Here is a 24,688-nt window from a genome sequence, read left to right on the forward strand (position 1 = left end):
AATTATCACAAAACTTAAAATATACAGATGATGTTGTTAATTTGTTTGTTTTTTTTTTTTTTTTTTTTTTGAGACGGAGTCTCGCTCTGTCTCCCGGGCTGGAGTGCAGTGGCCGGATCTCAGCTCACTGCAAGCTCCGCCTCCCGGGTTTACGCCATTCTCCTGCCTCAGCCTCCGAGTAGCTGGGACTACAGGCGCCTGCCACCTCGCCCGGCTAGTTTTTTCTATTTTTTAGTAGAGACGGGGTTTCACCGTGTTAGCCAGGATGGTCTCGATCTCCTGACCTCGTGATCCGCCCGTCTCGGCCTCCCAAAGTGCTGGGATTACAGGCTTGAGCCACCGCGCCCGGCCGCCAATTTGTTTTTAAATATCACATTCTCAATCTGCTTTAGTAAACTTAACTAGTTCCTTTTTTTTTTTTTTTTTTTTGAGATGGAGTCTCACACTGTCACCCAGGCTGGAGGGCAGGGGCGTGATCTCAGCTCACTGCAAGCTCCGCCTCCCCGGTTCACGCCATTCTCCTGCCTCAGCCTCCTGAGTAGCTGGGACTACAGGCGCCCGCCACCACACACGGCTAATTTTTTGTATTTTTAGTACAGATGGGGTTTCACCGTGTTAGCCAGGATGGTCTCGATCTCCTGACCTCATGATCTGCCCGCCTCGGCCTCCCAAAGTGCTGGGATGACAGGTGTGAGCCACGCGGCCGGCCATTTGATAGAAGTTTTAACAAATACACAGTTAGTTTAAAAGTTTGCAGAAGAAGAAAAAATAAAATTAAAAAACCCAAACAAACAAAAGTCTGGATTAAATGTGAAACACACAGTATGCCACTCTGAATAATTGACTTTTCCGGTACTAGACATTTTGATTCTTTACTTCAAGCAGCTGGTGCTGATAGGGAGTTACTTGTTGGAAATATTTAGGACCCTATCCAAAGCTTCTAAGATCATGGTTTAAAGCAGTAAGAGCTATTATACCTAGACCAATGGTTCTTTTAACCACTGCTAAGCCCTTTTTTTCAGGTTTTTCTAATTTGTAGGAATTTCCAGGTAGCTAGAAGCCCCCACTACTGTTGCTCTGCACAGCCTCCATCATCTCTTCCCCAATCTATGAACCTAGTGGCTTAAAATACCAACATTGTAATCACTACTTGCCAAACAAGACAAGCCCCCAAAAGCAAGCAAACGAGAATGGTAATTTTAAAATTACAGGCAAGGAAAAGTAGGTCATTTTCTGTTAACAGTTGGGAAACCTTGCATTAAAAGTTAAATTCTTGATTTGAAAATTAAAATTCAATATCCACTATCTAGCTTAAATGAAATAAAGTTTACATGTGTATGTTTAGCCTAGATGGAAATTTGGAGGAGTAAAATTATGCAACTAAATATTTAACAAGCACTTTGGACATTTTATTCTTTATTTCAATATGAAGTCTTAGTGAATCTTTTTGGCTCTATCACACGGTGTTATATGCTACGTAGTCATACTGGGCACATCTCATTTGCTGTAGTGGTAATGTTGTTCAATAGGCCTTGCTCGCTTAGCAGTGCTGTTCACATTATCATTTCTTTCCATATATTTAACATGCACAAAGTGAAAGCAAATATAACCTTGGAATTTGAACAAAGATATTACTGTAACTCAAAACTTCTACTGTGTTAACTGTAGAAAAAAATTATGATCATGGTCAACCAATTTGCAAGTATTTCAAAGACCCCATATATAAGAGCCTGTGCTTTATTATTTTGTGAGCAGTTTGAAAATGTTTATTTATGAAAACTATATTGATTTGTTGGTGTTACTTGTATTTGAAAACATTAAAGAATAGTATAGTTCATCATCAATTTCAAGGTGAATCTATTCTTAAAGAAATTCAAATACTAACAGTCAACTTGAGGAGCTATATATTTTTAAAGATTTTTTGACCTTAGGGTCTCAAAGGAATAGTCATAGAACCACAGACAGTGAGACCTGAAAGGGGCTAAAGGAATACAGTTTTCTGGTTCTTGAACTTCAGGTGGTAGAGCACCTGCAAGCCACAGGCACAGTATATGAAATACTGCTGCATCATATGACTAAGGAATACATTTTTGCAAGTAGATAATAGAACCATATTAAATATATACATAATATATTATATATAATAAGTTACATCGATAGGTACACACATCTACTTTGTAAAATTAAGCATAATCAGCTATTTCTGAGTTTTTTCTGTTAAAATTTGCTGGTTTCATATTTATACTTAAAAAATATTCTAGATGATAACAGGCCCACAAAGTTTACCAATTTGTGGGGTTATTAATAACACTAGCAGCAAATAAAAAACTCATTTATTCAATTAGTTATGTATTCTGACTGGTATCAAACAATCGGGTTTTTACAAAGAATATCAAATAGATTTTAATTAATGTATTGGTATGTTCGTCGAATATGTTAATTTCTCTTGCCCAGCAATTGACTTCTGAAGCAATTAATTATAAGAGATGAGAATTTCAGTGAGTATTTAAAATAAGTCTATTATGCAAGCATATCTTCCTTTTTTGACAACTCAAGGCACTTTTAGATCATGAACTTCCCTTCTCAGATTTACCTTTTTTAATATTCTCTTGCGTGATATCCTGGTAGCGAGAATTGCCTCATCTTCAAAAACAACCTCAAGCTCTTTAGAATGAGGAGCATCATTTCTGTTGGAAAATAACCTTAATTTCTTTTGCCCATTTGCTATCTCTCTGGAGAAGAGAGAGGGCACTGATCATCCAGCCTATTTTTCTCCTCTTTTATACTTTATAGTATTAATCAATCACCTTTTTATAACACATAATTCAGTCCAAAGTTACTAGCTTGCTTATAGCAATATTGAACTTCCAAATGCCCTTATAATATCTCTTATTTACTTTCTGAAATCTCATTCCTTTTTACTGCTTTCTCAGGCATCTGCTTTAGCATTATATAATCCTATATATCACTGTTGTGTGTTGGTCTTCTTCTAGATTGCTATTTACCCTCCATGTGACATTTAATATTGATGAGACCTCCAGAAATATGGAGGTTACATATAAGATTCAGCTGCTGTGGCAAGCTGGAGTGCAAATCTTTAAAACGAAGATGTGCTCTATATTTAAGGTTTATAGTTCCTAATTTCTAATATATCTCAGTCAGAAACTTTTCATTGGTATGAGATTTGTAGTAGGAGAAAGGGTTGGGGGATGGAAGGAACCTGTTGTGTAATGCCTTTTTATCATTCATGTTCTTTATTTACCAATGTGTTGAGTATACATATAGACAGTCACCGGGGACTTTATCTACATAGAAGACATGTAGCCATATTTCTTTCCATATATGAAAAGAAACGGTAATGTAAATAGAACTGCTCACCAAGTAAGGCCTGTTGAACAAGATTACTGCTACAGCGATTTCTGTGAAGCCTTCCCTAACCCTCCCAAGAGAGCCTGTAAATTATTCTGCATACCTGTTGCACCTTGTACATCTATCTTCTTATTCTCCTCTACATCTTCTCTACTACTTGAGGTGAAGAATGTAACTTACACATGTTAGTATCCCTAGGAACAGTGCCTATAGCATAATAGGTGCTGGATAAATGCTTGCTGAATGATGAATAGGTGATTGCCCATTTCATATTTTGTCTCTCTCTCAGACTGTAGCCTTATTTCTTTGTCCCTCCAGTGCCTAACACAGTACCAGGCATGTCATAGATCTTTAATACATGCTTGTTAAGTGACTGAAATAAATGAATACAGAGTATTTTTTAAAAGTGAAGAAGTTCAGTGAAATTCATAATAGGACGCCTCTGGCCAAATGTGTGTTAAAATTTTCTAATATTCCCCCAGTTCTTTTCAATCTAACCTGTAACATTGAGCAGATATATTTTGTTTTTATTCCATTTGGGAAATGTTTATGATGATGCTTTTTCAGACTGAGCTTTTTGAAAACCAAAACAATTGCCATAAATAGAAGGTATTGTTTAATTAATGAGGTGATTTGTGTATGGGTAAGAACAGGGCTTACACTAAAGTTCCTCAAATAAAACATGATCACGAGCCTTCCCAGTTAAAAGCAAAAAACAACATAAGCAATTATGTGTGACATGTCTCTTAAACATTCTCATATCTGGGCTTACTCTTCAGAGCCTCATCTTTTAGCCCTTCTCTAGAGATCATTCCTGGGACAGAGAAGAGCTATTATAATGCAGTTTCATATTTCAAAAACAGGTTTGTCTATGTTCACTGGATATAATGGTTCCTAAAAGGTTCTTCCTGTGTGCTGACTAATGGATTAACAGTACGCACATTTATGTACCCCAAATGAATGAAGAACACGTTGACTTTTAAAACCAAAATGCCCTATACATTACATGAGCAATGAAACTGAAACTCTTTTCTGTTAGTTGAAATTATTTGGCATAAGTGACTGAAAGCCTTCCTCCCTTGGCAGCATAGTGGAGTTGCATAGGAATAGTTAAATTTTGGTTCAAATGGGTAATTTTTGCATTTTAGTTCCAATCCCCAGTGGGCTGCTGTAAGGACTCTTCACGTATCCTGTTAGCAATAGTACATAAAGGACATTGTTTTGCAACTCCACTGCTGAAGGAACATCACTATGATGCAAGGAGACAACCCTGGCTGTTTCTCTACCACAGAGGAGTACAGTAGATTCCTTTGTCTTAGAAAGAATGTTGTCCAGGTCTCACCAGCTGCCTAAAAGCATATACAGGAGTTTGGAAGATTGAATTACACCTTCTCCACAGGTTAAATTTCACAGCTCTGAAAATGTCCTTTTAGGCCAAATCAGGAACAATGCTTGATCTGCAGCACTTGTTGCATGCCTTTGAAAAAATACAGTTGCTTCTTTCCCAAATTGTTTATTAGGGAACAAGGTTAAGTCCTGTCCGGCTCATGACGTATCAGTGGCATCATCATTTCATATAAGAAACAGCTCACTGAGAGACTCATAATTCTTGGCTATTTGAAACAAAAGCCTCCTGTCTTAATGTTTGGGAGAAGCTTAATGTACCAGGCAGAAATCACAGTAAATGTCAAGTATCCTAGGCTTTGATCCAGCCATGCAGAAGTTACTGGTTTCATTCACACAGGTTTTTAGAAAAATTTAAAATAGCATGTAAAAATTGGGGAATTTTACATGAAAATCCAGATTTCTTGCTTCTTTTGAACATGTGGTAGGCTGGGACTACAGGTCTACAAGGCAGCCTGGCACTGAATCCCAGCAGTGCTGCTTCCATTAGATCAGGTTTATGATCCCAGGTCACTGGGTTCTCCAGTTCTTCCTCTTGACTCCCTTATACTGAGGCCAGTGTCAGTTGCTATGTATTGCCACCATTGTATCAATTTTTATTTTTATAGAAGAGAAACATTTCTGTCTTTTTCTTTCTTTCTCACTGGCAAAAAAACAAAGAAGGCCTTTTCCCTGACCTTCTAGATGCTTCACTTAATTTCATTACCTGCCTGGTTCCCTCTGAGTTTGGGACTCTGGTTGGGCCAATATGTAGTGTGTGATGTGGGAATTACAGTGTAAGTTGAGATCCCAAGTGTTGGTGAATTTTAAAATTTTTCCAAAATATTTTGAAAAGCAGAAACCATATGCTAACATAGGTGTTTAAAATTATGCCCAAATCAGAACTTATTAGTACTAATGACTAATAATTGTGAGGTTCAGTGTCATACCATGAGAGTCCCACCATGTGGTTCTGACAACCTACAAAGGAAATGATGATGATAAAGATCCCTAATATTTAGTAATCACTCACTATGTGCCACTGCACTAAACAATTTATGAATGCTATTTCATTTACTTCTCAACAACCAAATAAGTTATATCTCCATTTTTCAGCAAGCAACTTATGTAAAGCCACATAGTCTTACATGTGAATGAGGGAGCCTAGATTTGAAGGTAAACAACTCTAGCGCATGATGTTCTATCATTGTCTTCTAGGTACTATTGTTCTTGTCATGCAGGTGAGAGAATGTCACTTAAGATGAGTTCAGGTCATGCATCACGATTATTACACACAGGTATTAAGTGGTTTAGGTAGAATTAAAACATAGGTCTAGAGCTTCAGAGCTCCACCCCCCACCAAATTGCTTTTCTAGATTTTCAGAAGGTTATCTAAAATTAATTTTTACTAAGAAATATGACATATTTTTAAATGGAGAACTTAAAAAATTGCTCAAAAAAGAAAAAATGATGTCAGGGTCGATGGGTACCAGTTTGGTTCCAAGTATGTATAGATACTGAACCAGCCTGACAAGATAGGGAGGACATGCACTCTGAACATTCCACTTCCGGGTATGTTGGGTGGAGATGTATATTTGCAGTTTAGCTTCTTAGGATACTCTGTTGAATAATAATGTTGGCTGTACCTATTGAAATGTAGAAATGTTTTGTAATATTATGTTTCTGTTGTGATGAGGTATGGTAAAACAAATGGGTAATTTGTTATGTGGTAGTCTCAGAAATAAGATATGCAAGCTCAGGGCTGGGCACAGTGGATCACGCCTGTAATCCCAGCACTTTGGGAGGCCGAGGCAGGTGAATCACGAGGTCAGGAGATCGAGACCATCCTGGCTAACACGGTGACACCCTGTCTCTACTAAAAATACAAAAAAGTAGCTGGGTATAGTGGCACATGCCTGTAGTCCCAGCTATTTGGGAGACTGAGGTAGGAGAATTGCTTGAACCAGGGAGTCAGAGGTTGCAGTGAGCCAAGATTGCACCACCGCACTCTAGCCTGGTGACAGAGCGAGACTGTCTAAAAAAAAAAAAAAAGCAACCTTAGTAATTATGAATGTTGCATAAATTGCTACTATTTATTTACTTACTACATCCCTGCCATTCACAGGGACTGTATAAGATGTTTTCCATAAATTATCACTAGCTCTTGTAATCACCCAGCCTGATATAATCCCCATTTTCAGAACAGCAAACTAAAGCTCAGAGAAGGGATGTGACTTGCCCAAGAACACACATCTGTGAAGTCATGGAAGAGGAATTTGCACTCTGGTGTTGAAAGGCCACACTGTTTCCATTATTCCATGCTGTCCTTGTCCTATGTGCAAAATTATCAAATTTATTCACTTACTATCTATTCATTTTATTTCTGTAAAATGGCCAATATCTACTCTTGGGACTCTTGTGAGAATTAAATGTGATAAATCACATAATGCACATAAAGCAGTTATCACCAATTTAACATATGGCAAGTGCTCCATAAGTGTTGATTTTTGTTATGTATTTTGTTGGCCAGGTGCCAGGAACTGGACAAGGTGCTCGGGAAACAGGTAAATAAGATGCTCTTTTCTCCAAGAGTTTATACTTAGGCATAGGAGAGGTGAGGCAGAATGGATTTTAGAAATAATTCTACTATAGTATGATAAATGCACCAGCAGATACGGATCCACAGGTCAGTTGATCGTTCTCCCTGTGTGGTGGAGAAAACCCTCACACAGCTCTGATTATTAATGTGGTAAGCCTCTTTTTTTTTTTTTCAGCTTTTAAGTTCAGTAGGTACATGTGCAGGTTTGTTACATGGGTAATCCACATTGTTGGTATTTGGTGTATAAATGATTTTGTCACCCAGGTAGTGATCATAGTACCCAATAGGTAGTTTTTGGATCCTTATCCTCCTCTCACCCTGCCCTCTCAGTTAAGCTCTGGTGTTTACTGTTCTCATCGTTGTGTCCACGGGTACCATTCCCACTTATAAGTGAGAACGTGCAGTGTTTGGTTTTCTGTCGCTACATTACTTCACTTAGGATAATGGCCTCCAGCTGTATCCATGTTGCTGCAAAGACTATAATTTCATTTTTAATGGCTGCGTAGTATTCTGTGGTATATACATACCACATTTTATTTATCCAATTCATGGTTGATGGGCATCTAGGTTGATTCCATGTCTTTGCTATTATGAATAATGCTGTGATGAATATAAGGGTGCATATGTCCTTTTAGTAGAGTGATTTATATTCCTTTGGGTATATACCCAGTAATGGGAGTGCTGGGTTGAATGGTAGTTCTATTTTAAGTTTTTTGAGAAACCTCCAAACTACTTTCCACAGGGGAGGAATTGATTTATATTCCTACCAGCTCCGTATAAGCATTATGTTTTTGCCACAATCTTGCCAAAATCTGTTGGCAGATTTTTTTTTTTGACATTTTAATCGTAGTCACTGACTGGTGTGAGATGGTATCTCTCATGATTTTGATTTACATTTTGATTTTGATGTACATTTCTCTACGATTAATGATGTTGAACTGTTTTAAATATGCTTGTTGGCCACACGTATGCCTTCTTTTGAGAAGTGTCTGTTCATGTCCTTTGCCCACTTTAAAATGAGATTACTTGTTTATTACCTGTTGAATTGTTTAAATTCCTTATAGATTCTGTATATTAGACCTTTGCCAGATGCATAGTTTGTTAGTATTTTCTCCCATTCTGTAGGTTTCTGCTTACTCTGTTGATGGTTTCTTTTGCCATGCAGAAACTGTTTAATTAGACCCCACTTATCTGTTTTTGTTTTTGTTGCAATTGGTTTTGGAGACTTTATTATGAAAGCTTTTTGCTGAGGCATATGTCCAGAATGGTATTTCCTAGGTTTTCTTCTTGGATTTTTATAGTTTTAGGTCTTATATTTAACTCTTTAATTCATTTTGTGTTGATTTTTGTATATGATAACAGGAAGCGGTCCAGTTTAAGTCTTCCATGAATGACTAGCCAGTTATCACAGTATCATTTATTGATTATGGAGTTCTTTTCCCATTGCTTGTTATTGTTGGTTTTGTTAAAGATCAAATGGTTGTAGCTGTGTACTTTTAATTCTGCGTTCTCTATTCTGTTCCATTTGTCTATGTGTTTGTTTCTGTACCAGTACCATGCTGTTTGGGTACTATAGCCTTGTAATATAGTTTAAAGTCAGGCAGTGTGGTACCTTTAGCTTTGTTCTTTTTGCTAAGCATTGCTTTGGCTATTTGGGCTCATTTTTGGTTCCCTATGCATTTTAGTATATTTTTTTCTAATTCTATGAAAAATGATGTTGGTAGTTTAATAAGAATAGTATTGAATCTGTTCATTGTTTTAGGCAGTATGGCCATTTTTTTTAACAATATTGATTCTTCCCATCCATGAACATGGAATTTTTTCCATTTGTTTGTAGAATCTCTGATTTCTTTCAGCAGTGTTTCATAATTCTGTGATATGGTTTGGCTGCGTCCCTACCCAAATCTCACCTTGAATTGTAGTTCCCATAATCTCCACATGTCATGGGAGGGACTAGGTTGAGATAATTGAATCATGTGAGTGGTTCCCCCATCCTGTCTCAATAGTGAGTTAGTTCTCACAAGATCTGATGGTTTAATAAGGGATTTCCCTCTTTGCTGGGCTCTCATTCTTCTCCTTCCTGCCTCCATGTGAAGAACGATGTGTTTGCTTCCCCTTCCACCATGACTGTAAGTTTCCTGAGACTTCCTGAGATCTCCCCAGCCCTGCAGAACTGAGTCCGTTAAACCTCTTTCCTTTATAAATTACCCAGTCTTGGGTATGTCCTTATAGCAGTGGGAGAATGGGCTAATACAGTAAATTGGTACTACAGGGAGTAGGGCACTGCTGTAAAGATACCTGAAAATGTGGACATGTCTTTGGAACTGGGTAACAGGGAGAGATTGGAACAGTTTGGAGGGCTCAGAAGAAGACAAGAAAATGTGGGAAAGTTTGGAACTTCCTAGAGACTTGTAGAATGGCTTTGACCAAAATGCTGATGGTGATATAGACAATGAAGTCCAGGCTGAGTTGGTCTCAGATGGAGATGAGGAACTTGTTGAATATTGGAGTAAAGGTCACTATTGCTATGCAAAGAGACTGGGGGCATTTTGCCCCTGCCCTAGAGATGTGCGGAATTTTGAACTTGAGAGAGATGATTTAGAGTATCTGGTGGAGGGAATTTCTAAGTGGCAAAGTGTTCAAGGGGAAGCAGAGCATAAAAGTTTGGAAAATTTGCAGCCTGATGATGTAATAGAAAAGAAAACCTCATTTTCTGAGGAGAAATTCAAGCTTGCTGCAGAGATGTGCATAAGTAAGGAGGAGTCCCATGTTAATCACTAAGACAATGGTGAAAATGTCTCCAGGGCATGTCAGACACCTTTGTGGCAGCCCCTCCCATCACAGGCCTGGAGGCCTAGGAGGGAAAAATGGTTTCCTGAGCCTGACCCAGGGCCCCCTACTGTGTGCAGCCTAGGGACTTGGTGCCCTGCATCCCAGTTGCTCCAGTTAAAAGGGGCCAAGGAGGCTGAAAGGGAATCAAAGGGCCCAAGGTACAGATTGGGCCATGGCTTCAGAGGGTGCAAGCCCCAAGCCTTGGCAGCTTCCACATGGTGTTGAGCCTGCAGGTGTATAGTAGTAAATAATTGAGGTTTGGGAACCTCTGCCTAGGTTTCAGAGGATGTATGGAAACACTTGATGTCCAGGGAGAAGTTTGCTGCAGGGGCAGAGCCCTCATGGAGAACCTCTGCTATGGCAGTGCAGAAGGGAAATGTGGGGCTGGAGCTCCCACACAGAGTCCCCACTAGGGCACTGTCTAGTGGAGCTGTGAGAACAGGGCTATCATTCTCCACACCCCAGAATGATAGATCCATCAACAGCTTGCACTGTGTGCCTGGAAAAGACACAGACACTCAATGCCAGGTGTGAAGGCAGCCAGAAATGGGGCTATACCCTGTAAAGCTCCAGGGGTAGAGCTTCCCAAGGCTGTGGTAGACCACCTTTTGCATCAGCATAACCTGATGTGAGACATGGAGTCAAAAGAGGTCATTTTGGAACTTTAAGATTTAATGACTGCACTATTGTATTTTGGACTTGCATGGGGCCTGTAGCCCCTTTGTTTTGGCTAATTTCTCCCATTTGGAACAGGTGTATTTACACAATGCTTCTACACCCATTGAACTTGCTTTTGATTTTAGAGGCTCATAGGCAGAAGGGACTTGTCTTGTCTCAGATGAGACTTTGGACTTGAACTTTTAAGTTAATGCTGGAATGAATTAAGACTTTGGGGTCTGTTGGAAGGGCATGATTGTGTTTTGAAATGTGAGGATGTGAAATTTGGGAGGGGCCGGGGGTGGAATGATATGGTTTGGCTGTGTCCCCACCCAAATCTCATCTTGAATTCTAGTCCCCACAATCCCCATGTGTCATGAGGGACCAGGTTGAGATAACTGAATCATGGGAATGGTTTCCCCCATCCTATTCTCATGATAGTGAGTTAGTTCTCACAAGATCTGATGGTTTTATAAGGGGCTTCCCCCTTTGCTAGGCTCTCATTCTTCTCCTTTGGGCTGCCATGTGAAGAAGGACGTGTTTGTTTCCCCTTCCACCATGATTGTAAGTTTCCTGAGGCCTCCCCAGCCCTGCAGAACTGCTAGTCAATTAAACCTCTTTCCTGTATAAATTACCCAATCTCAGGTATGTCTTTATAGCAGCAGGGGAATTGACTAATACATTCTTCTTGTAGTGATCTTTCACCTCCCTGTTTAGCTGTATTCCTAAGTATTTTATTCTTTTTGTTGGTAAGCTTCTGTTGAGTGTGATGTTGTGAAAAGGACTTTAAGCCATTTGACTTACAAAATTATTTCAGTTATTTCCTAAAAGACAGATTAAACAAATTTTCTGCTATAAAAAAGTTTGTATATAACAAGGAAAAATGAAAAAAAAGAAAGAAAAAAATGTAAGTGCTGTTCATCAAGAACTTAAACTGTGGTGTTGTACCTGGAGAGGGAGTTGGAGCAGAGCTTGAAGATCCCCAAACCTCCACAGTGGGCAGGAAGGGGTGAGGAGGGACTGTCACCACTTATAAGAAAAATAAAGATGTCCCACACCCAGAGGCAAGCCTTTCTTTGGTAACCATAGAAATCCTCTGCTTATGTACCTGCCCCACCTTTTTCTTACACAGAGCTATGGGCAACCTTCCCTTTAGGAGAGAGGCCTTGTGGGGAAACACTCTCACATAACGACAAGATGCACAGCCACTTACATGAACTCTTCCAGTCTGTCATAATATTTATAAATACGAACCTATAATAGATCAGAAGAATTTTGAGGAAAGGTAATTGCATGAAAGAGAAGAATCAAGATAAGCAACACAAACGATGGAACCCAGGAGAACAGAGGTAATGTCAGAAATAAAATATGTTACAAATAAAACTAGTGTTAGTATCTTCAGGGAGATTAAAGAGGCAATTACATCTATAAAACAAGAATAGGCTGCCATTAAAAAATGAGCAACTAAAGAACAAGTTTTTAGAAGTTAGAAACATAATTTTTTTAAATAAAAGGTAAAAAAGTAGAATGAATATTGCTGAAGACTAAATTAGTGATCTGAAAATAAAGTCAAGGAATTTTCCCAGAACATAGATCAAAAAGACAAGGAGGGCTGGGTGTGGTGGCTCACACCTGCAATCTCAGCACTTTGGGAGGCCAAGGGGAGTAGGATTCCTTGAGGCCAGGAATTTGAGACCAGCTTGGGCAGTATAGCAAGACCCTGTCTCTACAAAAAAATTTAAAAAAATAGCTGGGTACGGTGACATGTGCCTGTAGTTGCAGGATTGCTTAAGCCAGGAGTTCAAGGCTGCAGTGAGCTGTGATTGTACCACTGCATCCAGCCCGAGTGACAGAGTGACTCCTTGTGTCAAAACAAAAAAATATATAGGATAGAGCCAAAGAATACGATGTTCGTCTTATATTATGGCATTTCAAAAGAGAGAAAACAGAATGTTTTCAGGGTGTGTGTGTAATTGTATATATAATTAAATAAAAATAAATCGAAATTTCAGAAGAGAGTAGACAGAAATACAGGGGAGGAAGGAGTGATTAAAAAAAATAGGATACAATTTTTTCAAGCTGAAGGAAGACTTGAGTCTTCAGATTGAAAATACTCACTGAATGCTCAGTTGGAAAAAGCAAAAAACAAAAGACACATACCTAGATGCATACTGGTTAAATTTTGTAACTCCAAAGTTAAAAGAAAGTCTTTAACATTTTTGGAGAGGAAATAAGAAAAGAGATTATCTGCAAAGGGATGAGAATAATTTTATTATCAAGCTTTTGAAAAGTTAGCTATTCAAAGATAATCTTTTGAAATATTTTGAACCTAGCATTCTGTAAAAATCCAAACTGTCACTCAAGTTTGAGGCAAAATAGAGACATATTCAGACTTACAGGCATTCAAATAATTTACATATATGCACCTTTTCTGGAAAGTGTAATATTGTAAGTTTTACTCCAGTAAAATAAAGAAGCAATCCAAGAAAGAGGACAATATAGAATACAAGAAGCAATAGTAAGAAATTTATAAATGATTGTTAAAATTGTGTCTACGAAGCTTAGGACAATTGTTTAAGAAAGATTTCCTTAACATTGGAAAGTATAATAAAAAAAACTCTGTGAATCATCAGGGACTAATAAAATTGCAGATTATTTCAGTCAAACCTTCCAGAGTTTGGAGTGGGAAGGGAATCTTATTTGGGAACAATAAATTACAGATACTGATTAATTTTCAACATAGAAGAACACTTGTTTAATTATATGTGTCTTAAAGGTATCCATTAAGAGAATAAATTCAGTATATATAATTGTCCAACAATTAAAGGGAAACAATGAACAAAAAATTTAATGAATCTATATAAATACAAGAAAGCAGAAAGAGAACAAAAAGCATAACAAACAGAAAACACAAAAAAGATGACAATAAAGAGACGGTATTAGATAGCATACCAGTTACTACAATAAATAAGACCGAGTGAAAATCTTACATTAAGTAACAGAGACTATCTAAATGGGTCAAAAACAATCATTAAAAGTAAACACCCATGTAGAGTAATATAGATGTCTTTAATATGTATATAAAATCGAATATAAACAATTTTGAAATAGTGGTCTATGTAAAGATTTTTACAGACAAATTGTAATAAAAAACTGGCATATTAACTTAATAAAACAAAATGGAATTCAAGGCAAAAAAGAATGAATGGGATAGCGAGTAATACTTGATTACAGTAAAAATTCACCAAGAAAGCATAATGGCTATGAGTCTTTGTGCACCGTAGAAAAAGCACTGGAATGAATCAATCAAATTTGTTGCAATTACAAGAATAAATGGGCCAAAACAGAAGAGAGACTTCTCTCCAAAGTCTCTATTGTGATAACTTACCTGCTTTACACTGAAACCATAAAACTGTTTGAGTTCTTTTGCCAATTCCATTTAATTATCACTTATTTTCATATTAACATTCTGCTGCTGCTCTTTTTGCACTCTCTCCCTAAATGCATTATGAAAACAGATATTTTAGGGCCTTTTTTGGTTGCCTTCCAAGGTGCCACAGTCAAGAGGGCTCTACTTGTTTTGTGGTTTCAGAGTGAGGCAAGTTAGGTTATCTTACTAATGTTAATGGGAAGATTATTTGGTTATCATTTCTCTGAAGGCCCTGCTCTTTTCTCTCACCATTGTGCCATCTGATCCTTGAATACAACTCTAGCAGTGCTGAATTCATGGATGCTCACAGTTAGAAGTAACCTCAATAGCCATCTCAAAATCATTTCAGACCAAGACATACAGCTCAGCATTCTAAGTTCTTGTTCCAGCTGCCACTGTCTTCCTTTAAGCAAGTCACTTCACTTCTCTGGTCTCAATGAACTTGCCTTTAAGAAAATGGGGCTAGAATCAATCGTCATTAAGGTCTTTACATTCTCTAAAGGTTTGCTTTTCTATTGTTTGATTTTTACTCATATTTTTATCCTTTTTCTAAAATCTGACATTGACAAAACATTTCTATGGCATATGTTTTGGAATAGGAAAACTGACTTTTCATCTGCTTACACTTGCCAGATCTTTGGAAGAAAAGAATAATAAAATGTTGGAGACGGTACTAGTTGGTGTAGGTAATTGAGAGGACAATGTGAGTCATTCATTTTTCAGGTTTATTTTGGTATATTCATTGGCCTTAGGTACAAGCAGGTCTAAGTCCATAGTGGTGCTAAGCAAACATCTCTTGAGTTAGTGTCTCTTTCTCTTTCCTAATAAATGTAGCTTCTCTCTTATTTAGCTGCATTACAGGCACTAAAGAGAAAGAAGAGGTTCGAGAAACAGCTCACTCAGATTGATGGCACACTGTCTACCATTGAGTTCCAGAGAGAAGCCCTGGAGAACTCACACACCAACACTGAGGTGTTGAGGAACATGGGCTTTGCAGCAAAAGCGATGAAATCAGTTCATGAAAACATGTGAGTAACTCTAGTCTTCCTCTGAATCATAAATTCCCTCAGTGTTGGAAAGAACTTTTGGAACCATATGATGATTTTGGCAGGAATGGGTTTACTCATCTGAGGCTCTTTGACATGTTGAATAAAATACTGTCTCAGAGAAAGATTAAAGGTTATAGCAACAACAATAAGAAAGACCATGAAAAAAAAAAGGGCATTCATTTTTGCCTGTAATGTTTCCCAGTTACTTTATGATTGCTGGAAACTGTACCTGTAAATATTTTAATTCTACAGTTTAAAAAAGGCTTCAATTTCAACCTGTGTGAGGGTTTTGGATCTATGGGATAGTGGCTGTCAAACTTTGGAGGGAATCAGAATCACCTGGAGAGTAAATAAAGAGAACACAGATGCCCAGACTCCTTGAACTGGCAAAGTGTTTGGGTCCATGTGATTCTGATGCTAACCAGTGTCTGAGAACCACTGACACAGAAGAACAGTCATGAGCATGGATTTTGGGGTCAAATTTTCTGGGCTATAATCCCAGGTCAGCTGCTGGCTATCCCTTGGGAAAATTACCATACCTTGTTCAGTTTCCTGATGTGTAAATTAGAGATGATAATAGTACTTACTTACCTCATGGTTATTGTGGGATTCGGTGAGATACTAAATGTAATGCACTTAGTATAGTTCCTGGCGCAAAGTGAGCACTCAATAATCAATATTCACAATTTGCTTTACATTCACACTGGGCAATTGTCTGGGACCTGATCCTTTCCTGATACTGGACATGATGGTGGAACCTGGGCCAAGGATGCACAAGAGCAATGAGTGCCTAAGAGATGTAGACAAATTTCCATAGAGTGGCAAAAGGTGAAAAAGGTGGCAGTTGGGGGCAGTGAAGACAACCTTGCCAACATTTTCTTTTCTGAATAATTCATTAACAATCAGCCTTCATTTTGACAGCTTCAGGGAGACATTAGATTCATTATCACAGTCAAAATTCTCTATTGCTTTTGGATACTAAAATGTATTACAAAATCAGCCTTTCTCTCCAGGCAGCTTGGCAGCATCATACCATTGTATTACATTTGAGAAAAATGTGTTCCCAGGCCCAAAGTTTAGCGATACATTTTTTCATACTCCTTTTAGAAATAAATATATTTGTTTTATATTTATTATAAATAGGATAATAAGGTTTAGAGATAAGGGGTGGTCATAGGGAGGTAAAAGTATTCTTTTGGATTATTGCATGAAAATATGTCAAAATAGCTCTTCTGGAGTCAGAGAAACTCACAAAAAAATTACTTCCACTGGGAATCAAACTTTTGATATTTAGGCTACTTAATAATGAGGGACATTGTCACTTCTCTTATATCCAATCTGTGTGGCCTAGTTTCAGAGTTGGAGGAATTATTCAGAGACAAGCTACTATAGAAACATTCCAGAACCTGGCATGTAGACACCGAGATGCTTAGGCGGGTGTTTAGCAGCCAGTGAAGCTCAGGTGTTGGAAAATGTCTTCAAAGCAGCTATTCATCCTGAGCCAGTGGCCACCTAGATTTATTTGCTGCAGTTGCTAATTCTTCTGAGGGCTGTATAAGTTTAATCCTGCTCTCTTTAGTAGTGTCTCAGGGCATCACCGCTATGGGAAAACCTTCAGGGAGCCAGGATCTCAGAGCTGCTAAGTGTTACAGAAAATAGATCTCTAGACCCAGCGTTTAGCTTCAACAAAGGGCTGCTGTCAGATAGGGGCTCCTGAGAGCTGCCAAAAGCTCATTTGGTTCCAGTGGTCCTGGTGGTCTGTGGCAGTGTTTCCTGCAGAGTTGATACACAGCAGCATGTATTTAAATGTGTCATATGCCCTACCAGACAAAATTTCAACATAGGTCTATAAATACTGATAGTTATAAAATACTTTTATTTTTAGTGAGCTCCAAATGTAATAGGAACTTAATGTTTGTAATATATGGATTATTAAGTTTTAAAAATATAAGTTATCTTTAAAGTTTATAGATATCATCAGGAATATATATCCTACTCAAATAACTAAGAACTTATATTAAATAAACTGTCTTTTTTATATAGGATTATATCTAAACTCATAATTATAAGTTAAAATTCTAAAATGTTCAACAAAATATGATTTCCCAGGGATCTGAACAAAATAGATGATTTGATGCAAGAGATCACAGAGCAACAGGATATCGCCCAAGAAATCTCAGAAGCATTTTCTCAACGGGTTGGATTTGGTGATGACTTTGATGAGGTACGTAAGCCAATATGAAGAATGCAGGATTGTGGCTGCTATAAAGAGTAGGTTCCCATCGTATACAGCAGGCAGCTTCCCTTCCTACTGAAAGAACAAGTGATATTTGTCAGAAAGGTACTTCTCTTAAGAGAAAAATAAAGTGTTAGTAGCTCTGATTTAAAGGAAAGATTAATATAGTTTGGCAAACAGCCACCTAGTTAAGTTTTCAGCTATTAAGGAAAGAACAGCATGTGATTATGTAAAGTTAGTGACTTTTAATGGTTGAAGCCTAAACAGCCCTATTACGAGGAACTGAGTGCTCGCACATCTGGGTAAAACAGAGTAGACTTTGTCATTCTGCATGAAACAGATGTATCATGCTCTGTAGCTGTTAAATTAGAGGTTAGGCTGCCTCTGTTTATTACTCAGACTATGAAACCAAATAAATATGGAGTGGCATTATTAACACACACATTCCATTTAGATTAATCAGTCCAATAATACAGACAGACTATAATTATAATGATGATGTCTGCACTGTGAATTTCAATTGTTCTGCTCAAAGCACACACAAGTAGGACTACTACAGATTTAGGAATATTTCCAAAGCTTGGATTAGCATGGCAAAGAATCCAGCTTCCTGCATCTATGTGGTATTAAAAATAATACATTTAGCAAGTAAGACCTGGTTCCGTGGAATCCCCAGAAATGAGAATGGGGTATCAACACCTTTTAAACATGGTGTAGACAAGGGGTCGGCAAAAATTTGGCTTGCAGGCCAAATTCTTCCCATGACCTGTTTTTGTACATCCCATAAGCTCAGGATGGGCTTCACAATTTTAAGGTGTTGTAGAAAACGATGACAACAAAGGAGACCATGGGGCAGAAGAAAACATGCAGCCTGCAAAGCCTGCAATATTACTATTTGGGCCTTTACAGAAAAAGTTTTTCAACTCCTGATATAGACTAATAAGCATCTAATGAGTACATTATGACATGGTGGAAAGGACTCTGGGCTTATGTGGACACCTGGGCTCTATCATTTGTTAAAAACTTTGTGTAAGTCCCTTTTACTTTTCTGACTCTTGGTTTTCTTATCTATGATAATGAAGATTATTGGATCACTGGATTATCTCCAAAACATCTTAAGTTCTAAAATTCTTTTCTCAATGGTCTTAGTGTTTGGTACCTAAAAGATGAAAATGGTGGAGGAGACAATTGCTCTGTTGTTAATATATTACTAAAGAAAATATTAATATGTTTCTGCTGCTGTTGATAATGATGACGTATTATTGGCAATTCTGGGCATACATTCTGCATAGGATAGCTTGTTTTGCCATTACTATATTTATGGTATTTGTCCCTAATTGTTTTGTGAGCAGAAATAGGACACCAGGGTATTCATTCTGATGCCATTTTGTTCATATAGCCTGTGGAGATCCATCAAGTACACCACTATATTGACTGTGCTATTTCATACGGCCCAATGCTATATACACCTTCATATTTTCTTTTCTTTTTATGAGGCGAATTTAATAGAGCTCAGACAATCTTTAGTTTGCTGCAGTTCTGATACCCACTGACCTAATAAAATGTTGTGTTTGGCTTAAACATCTTCTCTCTTTCCCCATATTACCCATTCCCCTTTACTCTTTCCCCACAATACTCTCACATTAATATTGGATAATTATTTGTTTATGTGCCTTCCTCCCACATTTGAGTGTAGGCTTCTTGAATGTAGGGAGGGTTGATTCAACTTTGCATCCCAGCACTGAGTTCAAAACCTGTCCAGGAGTCAGTGCTCAATAAATTTGTTGAATAATGAATGAATGATTCTCTCATTTGTTATTCTTCCATGAAAGAAAAATCTACTTGTTTGAATATAAGGTGTCCCCAGTCATTTCTAATAGTGACGACCTCATAATTCTGTCAATGACAAGTTTAGTTGTGACTCCCAAATGCTCTCTGAGAGGGGTTGGACTCCACTTGAGGACTTATGGAGCCAGTGAGATCTGAACTATCTGAGTCATCTCAGAATTGGCATAAGGTGACTTACATCTTTAAGGTCTCAAACTAGCCTTGTCTCTCAAAAGTTTTTGGAACACAGAATAATTTAAGATTAAATCAGACTCTCTCAGACTATTGCTAAAAGAAAGAAATACAGTATACCTATCTTGAATTGAACTTTTCTTAACCCAAATGCACAGCATAATTTATATTGGCTTTGGTGATTTGATAGAAGAACCATAGTATCTTTGATTCTTTTTACTTTCTGTGAGTTATGGTTTTGCTATACTTGTTGTTTTATTTTCTATAGCATTCGCCCGAAGAAAAACATTTATTTCCACCAATTAACATTTTGTGGATTCTAAACAGTAGAAAAGAACACATTGGAAAGATGACAGGCAAGGTGTAAATTTCCCAGAAACTGTGGGGAGGTTATATATTCAGCTAGCACAAATTACTTGAATGGCTGTTTACTGAAGTATTAGAAGATTAACTACTAATTTTGCACAACTCAGAATATTCATTTTTTAATCATTGTTCAGTGTTGCAAAAAAGACTTAGTTTTAAGATAAATATTCCATTTCACTGGGTTCTCACATATCAATTGGGTAGCAGATGTTCTTGTTATTGTGTTTGAGGAAACCCACGTCTTGAAACGTTAACTTCGTAATTCTTCCTTTCTCCTGTGTTCAGGATGAGCTGATGGCAGAACTTGAAGAATTGGAACAGGAGGAATTAAATAAGAAGATGACAAATATCCACCTTCCAAATGTGCCTTCCTCTTCTCTCCCAGCACAGCCAGATAGAAAACCAGGCATGTCCTCCACTGCACGTGGATCCCGAGCAGGTCTGTTACCCAACTCAACTACATGTGGTCAGATAGTTGCCTAAAATGATAGCCAGGCCCATTCTTTTTAGCACATGTTTCTGATTTCATATTGAACATATTTTTATATGTAATTCATACCTGTTTTCTATGCTGAAAGTGTGAATGTCACCAATTACTAATTTTTATCTATTTTATGTTCCAGCATCTTCCCGGAGGGCAGAAGAAGAGGATGATGATATCAAACAATTGGCAGCTTGGGCTACCTAAACTAAAATGCATTTTTTGATACGTAAATTAATGAGCTATAGATAAAATACAAAAAATGTTTTTGCCAAGTTCAGAAGTTAACAAAGACTCTGTTTTATAATTATACTGAATGAATAATTGTGTTTTAAGCCTCCTAAGTAAAAGTAAAAAACGAGTCATTTGTATACATGTACTCAGTGATGGAGGCTGGGCACGGTGTCTCACGCCTGTAATCCCAGCACTTTGGGAGGGTGAGGCAGGTGGATCACTTGAGTCTAGGAGTTCGAGTCCAGCCTGACCAACATGAAGAAACCCCCGTCTCTACTAAAAATACAAAAATTAGCTGGACATGGTGGTGGGCACCTGTAATCTCAGCTACTTGGGAGGCTGAGGCAGGAAAATCGCTTGAGCCCAGGAGATGGAGGTTGCAGTGAGCTGAGATCACGCCACTGCACTCCAGACTGGGCAACAGAGAGAGACTCTGTCTCAAAAAAAAAAAAAAAAAAAGATGCATTTAGTAGAACTGGGAAAAGTAACGTTATTTCCTATGCAAATGATGTGTATCCATGTACCCATGGTAAATGTAAATATACTGTGTCTCTTTTGGGAGCAACTTCTAGTAGAGGAGTCTTTCATGAGTGTCTCTACATAAGTAGTTTCACTTGAGTTTTGCAGTTTGAAATCTTAAAGGAGCTTTAATTGACATTTATTATACCAATTAAGCTTGGAATGGGGCAATAGATGCATTTCCCAAAATGTCTGAAAGCACTAACAGCTTACATTGCTGAGTGAGAATCTCCTGGGTGTAATTTAGCCACTTAGGGATCTGCGTGAACACTCCCAGGCCGTTATGATGCTGTTATGGCTTCAGTGTATAAATGCATGAGTGTTGTTTCTGTTCTGTTTTATGCTCTCTTGTATATTTATTTACACTTTACAGAATATTCCTTGTAAATACATAAAAATATTGGCAATTACAAGTGTATATTGAACAAAATGTTGGCCATTATTATTTTTAAATGAAAATAAATTACAAAATTATGGATTACCCATAATAGATCATGGACCATCAAATGACAAATATCATTTAATAAGATATTTTAGTATTCTCTACATTTGCTTGCCAACATGGTGGAATGGAAAGAGCAGTAGACCTGATGGTAGGAGTCCTGGGTTTCAGTCCCTGCTCTGACACTAACATGAGCCATAGACTCTCTGAGTCTTTGTTTCTTCACTGGCAAACCTAAGGATTGGACTGGATGATTTCTAATGATTCCATCCTGCCACAGACCTTTTGCATATTCTGTTCTCCTTGGCGGTCTTCCTACCCTGCACAGTGCAGGTACCAATCTTACTTATTCCTTAAATCTTAGTTAAAAATATCCTTGTTTTGGGAAACTTTGCTTGATTGCCCAGACTAACTCAGATTTTCCCATTATATGCTGTTGCAGTGCTCTGCCTTCTGTTATTTCTTACCATGGTTTATATTACATGTTTACTTGAATGATTCTTTAATTATTGTTGCTCTTCCGTGCTGAGCTGTGCTAACCACGAGGGCAGGGACTGCATTTCTTTTAGTTCAATAGTTGATTCCCAGCATTCTGCAGTTTCTCATCAGCAGGCAATCAGTCAGTATTTATTAAATGAATGGCAATTAACTGTTTATATCTTTCGGGCCATGGTAGAATAACAGGATCTAGATTTACCTTATACTCTTAAACAACTGGAAAACTGGACAAAATACAGGGAACAAAATTTTTTCAGACTTTGGACAACAGGCAGCACTGGACAATGTTTCCTGGGAAGGGAAACCAGTAATGTGAGCACTTCCATGGCCCCAGCCCCTGCCTATACAGGGAAAGGGAAGCCAAGTAGAGCCTGGTGGTCTTGCTGAGTTGAGAAAATTTGTGGGGAAGAGTGCAAGAAAGGAAGTTTCTGCAGAGATTGAGATTGAGAGAGAGAAAGAGAGAGAGAAAGCTGTAAGCTGGAGGGCATGAGGTATCTATGGTCTGAATGTTTGTGCCCCTACCCCGTAAATTCATGCATTGAAATTCTCACCCCTAAAGTGATAGTATTAGGTATGGGGCATTTTGGGAGTTGATATTATGAATGATTAATGAGATTAGAGCTTTTATAAAGTAGGCCCAAGAGAGCTTATTCATAATTTTCCTCCATGTGAGGACACAGTAGGACACAATAAAGAAGGTGCCATCGATGAACCAGAGAGTGAGCCCTCACAAGACATCAAATTTGCTGATATCTTGATCTTGGACTTCCCAAACTCCAGAACCATGAGAAATAAATATCTGTTGTTAATAAGCTACCCAGTTGATGGTGTTTTGTTATGGCAATCCCAGCAGACTGAGAGAGAGAGAGAGGGAGACAAAGAGAGAGAGAGAGACAAAGAGGCAAAGTGGTGGTGGGGGGATGGGGGAAGAGAGAGAGGGAGAGGCCAGAACTCTGGAACTGAGCAGAAGAGCACTTTCAAATCTTCCTCTGAGAACCAATCTGCATACATATGTGAGGAAACTACTGACATCAAGAAGAACTGCTGGGAAGACAGGCGGATCAATCTCCAGAGCACACACAGGTCCAGGAATAGCTCCATTAGCCAGAGTGGAAAGACCTCCTAATACAGGAGGAATTAGATTCATTTCTCAGAAGGGTATTGCTTCAGTAGTGGGGCCATATTACCCCTACACTAAAGAGCACACCCCACAAAGCCTGAAAGCAAACCTCAAAAGTATCAAATGATTCCAATTGACTAAATTGCATCCCAGAACAAAGCCCCTAAATACTTAAAGAAATATAAAAACTATCAATTAACAGTAACACAATGAATAAAACCTCGGCACCCAATAGCATAAAATTCACAAAGTCCAGCATTGCTTTGTTCAGTGTTCAAACATGCCAAGCAGCAGGGAAACACAATCCAGAACTAGGAGACAAACAGTAGGAACAGACTGTGAACTGACAAAAGGCAAGATTTTAAAACAGCTGTTACAAATATACACCTTATGTTCATTAAGATAGCTGTAATGAATATACTCCATATGTCCAAGAAAGGAGAGGAAAGATATGATCATGATGAAGAGAAACCTGGAAAATATTTTAAAACACCCAAATTGAAGTTCTGGAGATGAAGAATACATGATCTGAAGTGAAAAATGCAGAATATCATGGACGGCATTAACAGCAGATTGGACACTGCAGAAGAAAAGATGAGTGAACTTGAAGACATAGTAACAGAAACAATTCTAATTAAGACACAGAGAAAGAAAAACACACTCACACACACACACACACAAAACAGAGAAGAATAGAGCAAGATTGAACTGTGGGACCATATCAATCAACTTAACATGCAGGTAATTGGAGTTCTGAAATGGTGATGGTGGGCTGGGTGGATGAGGGGCGATTTGGCAGAGGAAACAATAGAAAAAAACCTTTGAAGAAATAATGGCCAAAAAATTTCCAAATATGTTCAAAATTATAAACCCACAGTCCAATGAAATTCAACATACCTCAAGCAGAAGTCCCTGTATCCTTCAATAACAAAAGTAATTGTGGAATCTTAAAATGTCCAGATCTCATGAGTGAAGTCTGGGACAAGTCTGAATGTGTCTCCTTACTCTAGTTAAAATACACATGCCTACCCAGTTTAGCTAGACCCGTGAGATCCAAAGAGAATCCATTAACCACGTGAAATGAGACTCAATCAAGGCTAGTACAATTAAGAAACTGAATTTATAATTCCATTTAATTTTCATTAGTTTAAATGTAAAAACTGACACGATTCATTTCTTAAAAACTTTAAGTATGTTCAGAACACCTTGGGTATGTGAATTGACTTTTTATTTTCTTTCTTTCTTTCTTTTTTCTTTTCTTTTTTTTTTTTTTAATTTTTGATATGAGGTTTCACTGTATTGCCCAGGCTGAACTCAAACTCCTGGGCTCAAGCAATCTTCCAGCCTCAACCTCCCAGGTAGCTGAGAATATAGGCATGTACCATTGAATCTACTTTTTTTTTTTTTTTTGAGATGGAGTCTCGCTTTGTTACCAGGCTGGAGTGCAGTGGCCT

General features: G+C 38.0%; 1 protein-coding gene across 1 annotated transcript in view; it reads left to right on the forward strand.

Annotated features, from left to right (window-relative positions):
- Window positions 1-22,926, forward strand: part of CHMP4C (charged multivesicular body protein 4C) — a 32,188-nt gene extending 9,262 nt beyond the window's left edge. The window contains exons 2-5 of the mRNA XM_033203581.1: window positions 15,121-15,298; window positions 17,429-17,543; window positions 20,226-20,379; window positions 20,564-22,926. Coding sequence (XP_033059472.1) covers window positions 15,121-15,298; window positions 17,429-17,543; window positions 20,226-20,379; window positions 20,564-20,628 — 512 coding nt within the window. The 3' untranslated portion in view covers window positions 20,629-22,926. The remainder of the gene's footprint in view (window positions 1-15,120; window positions 15,299-17,428; window positions 17,544-20,225; window positions 20,380-20,563) is intronic.
- Window positions 22,927-24,688: the final 1,762 nt, after the last annotated feature.

The sequence above is a fragment of the Trachypithecus francoisi genome, unplaced genomic scaffold (assembly GCF_009764315.1).
Source record: "Trachypithecus francoisi isolate TF-2019V2 unplaced genomic scaffold, Tfra_2.0 Lachesis_group7, whole genome shotgun sequence".
Taxonomy (NCBI): Eukaryota; Metazoa; Chordata; class Mammalia; order Primates; family Cercopithecidae; genus Trachypithecus; species Trachypithecus francoisi.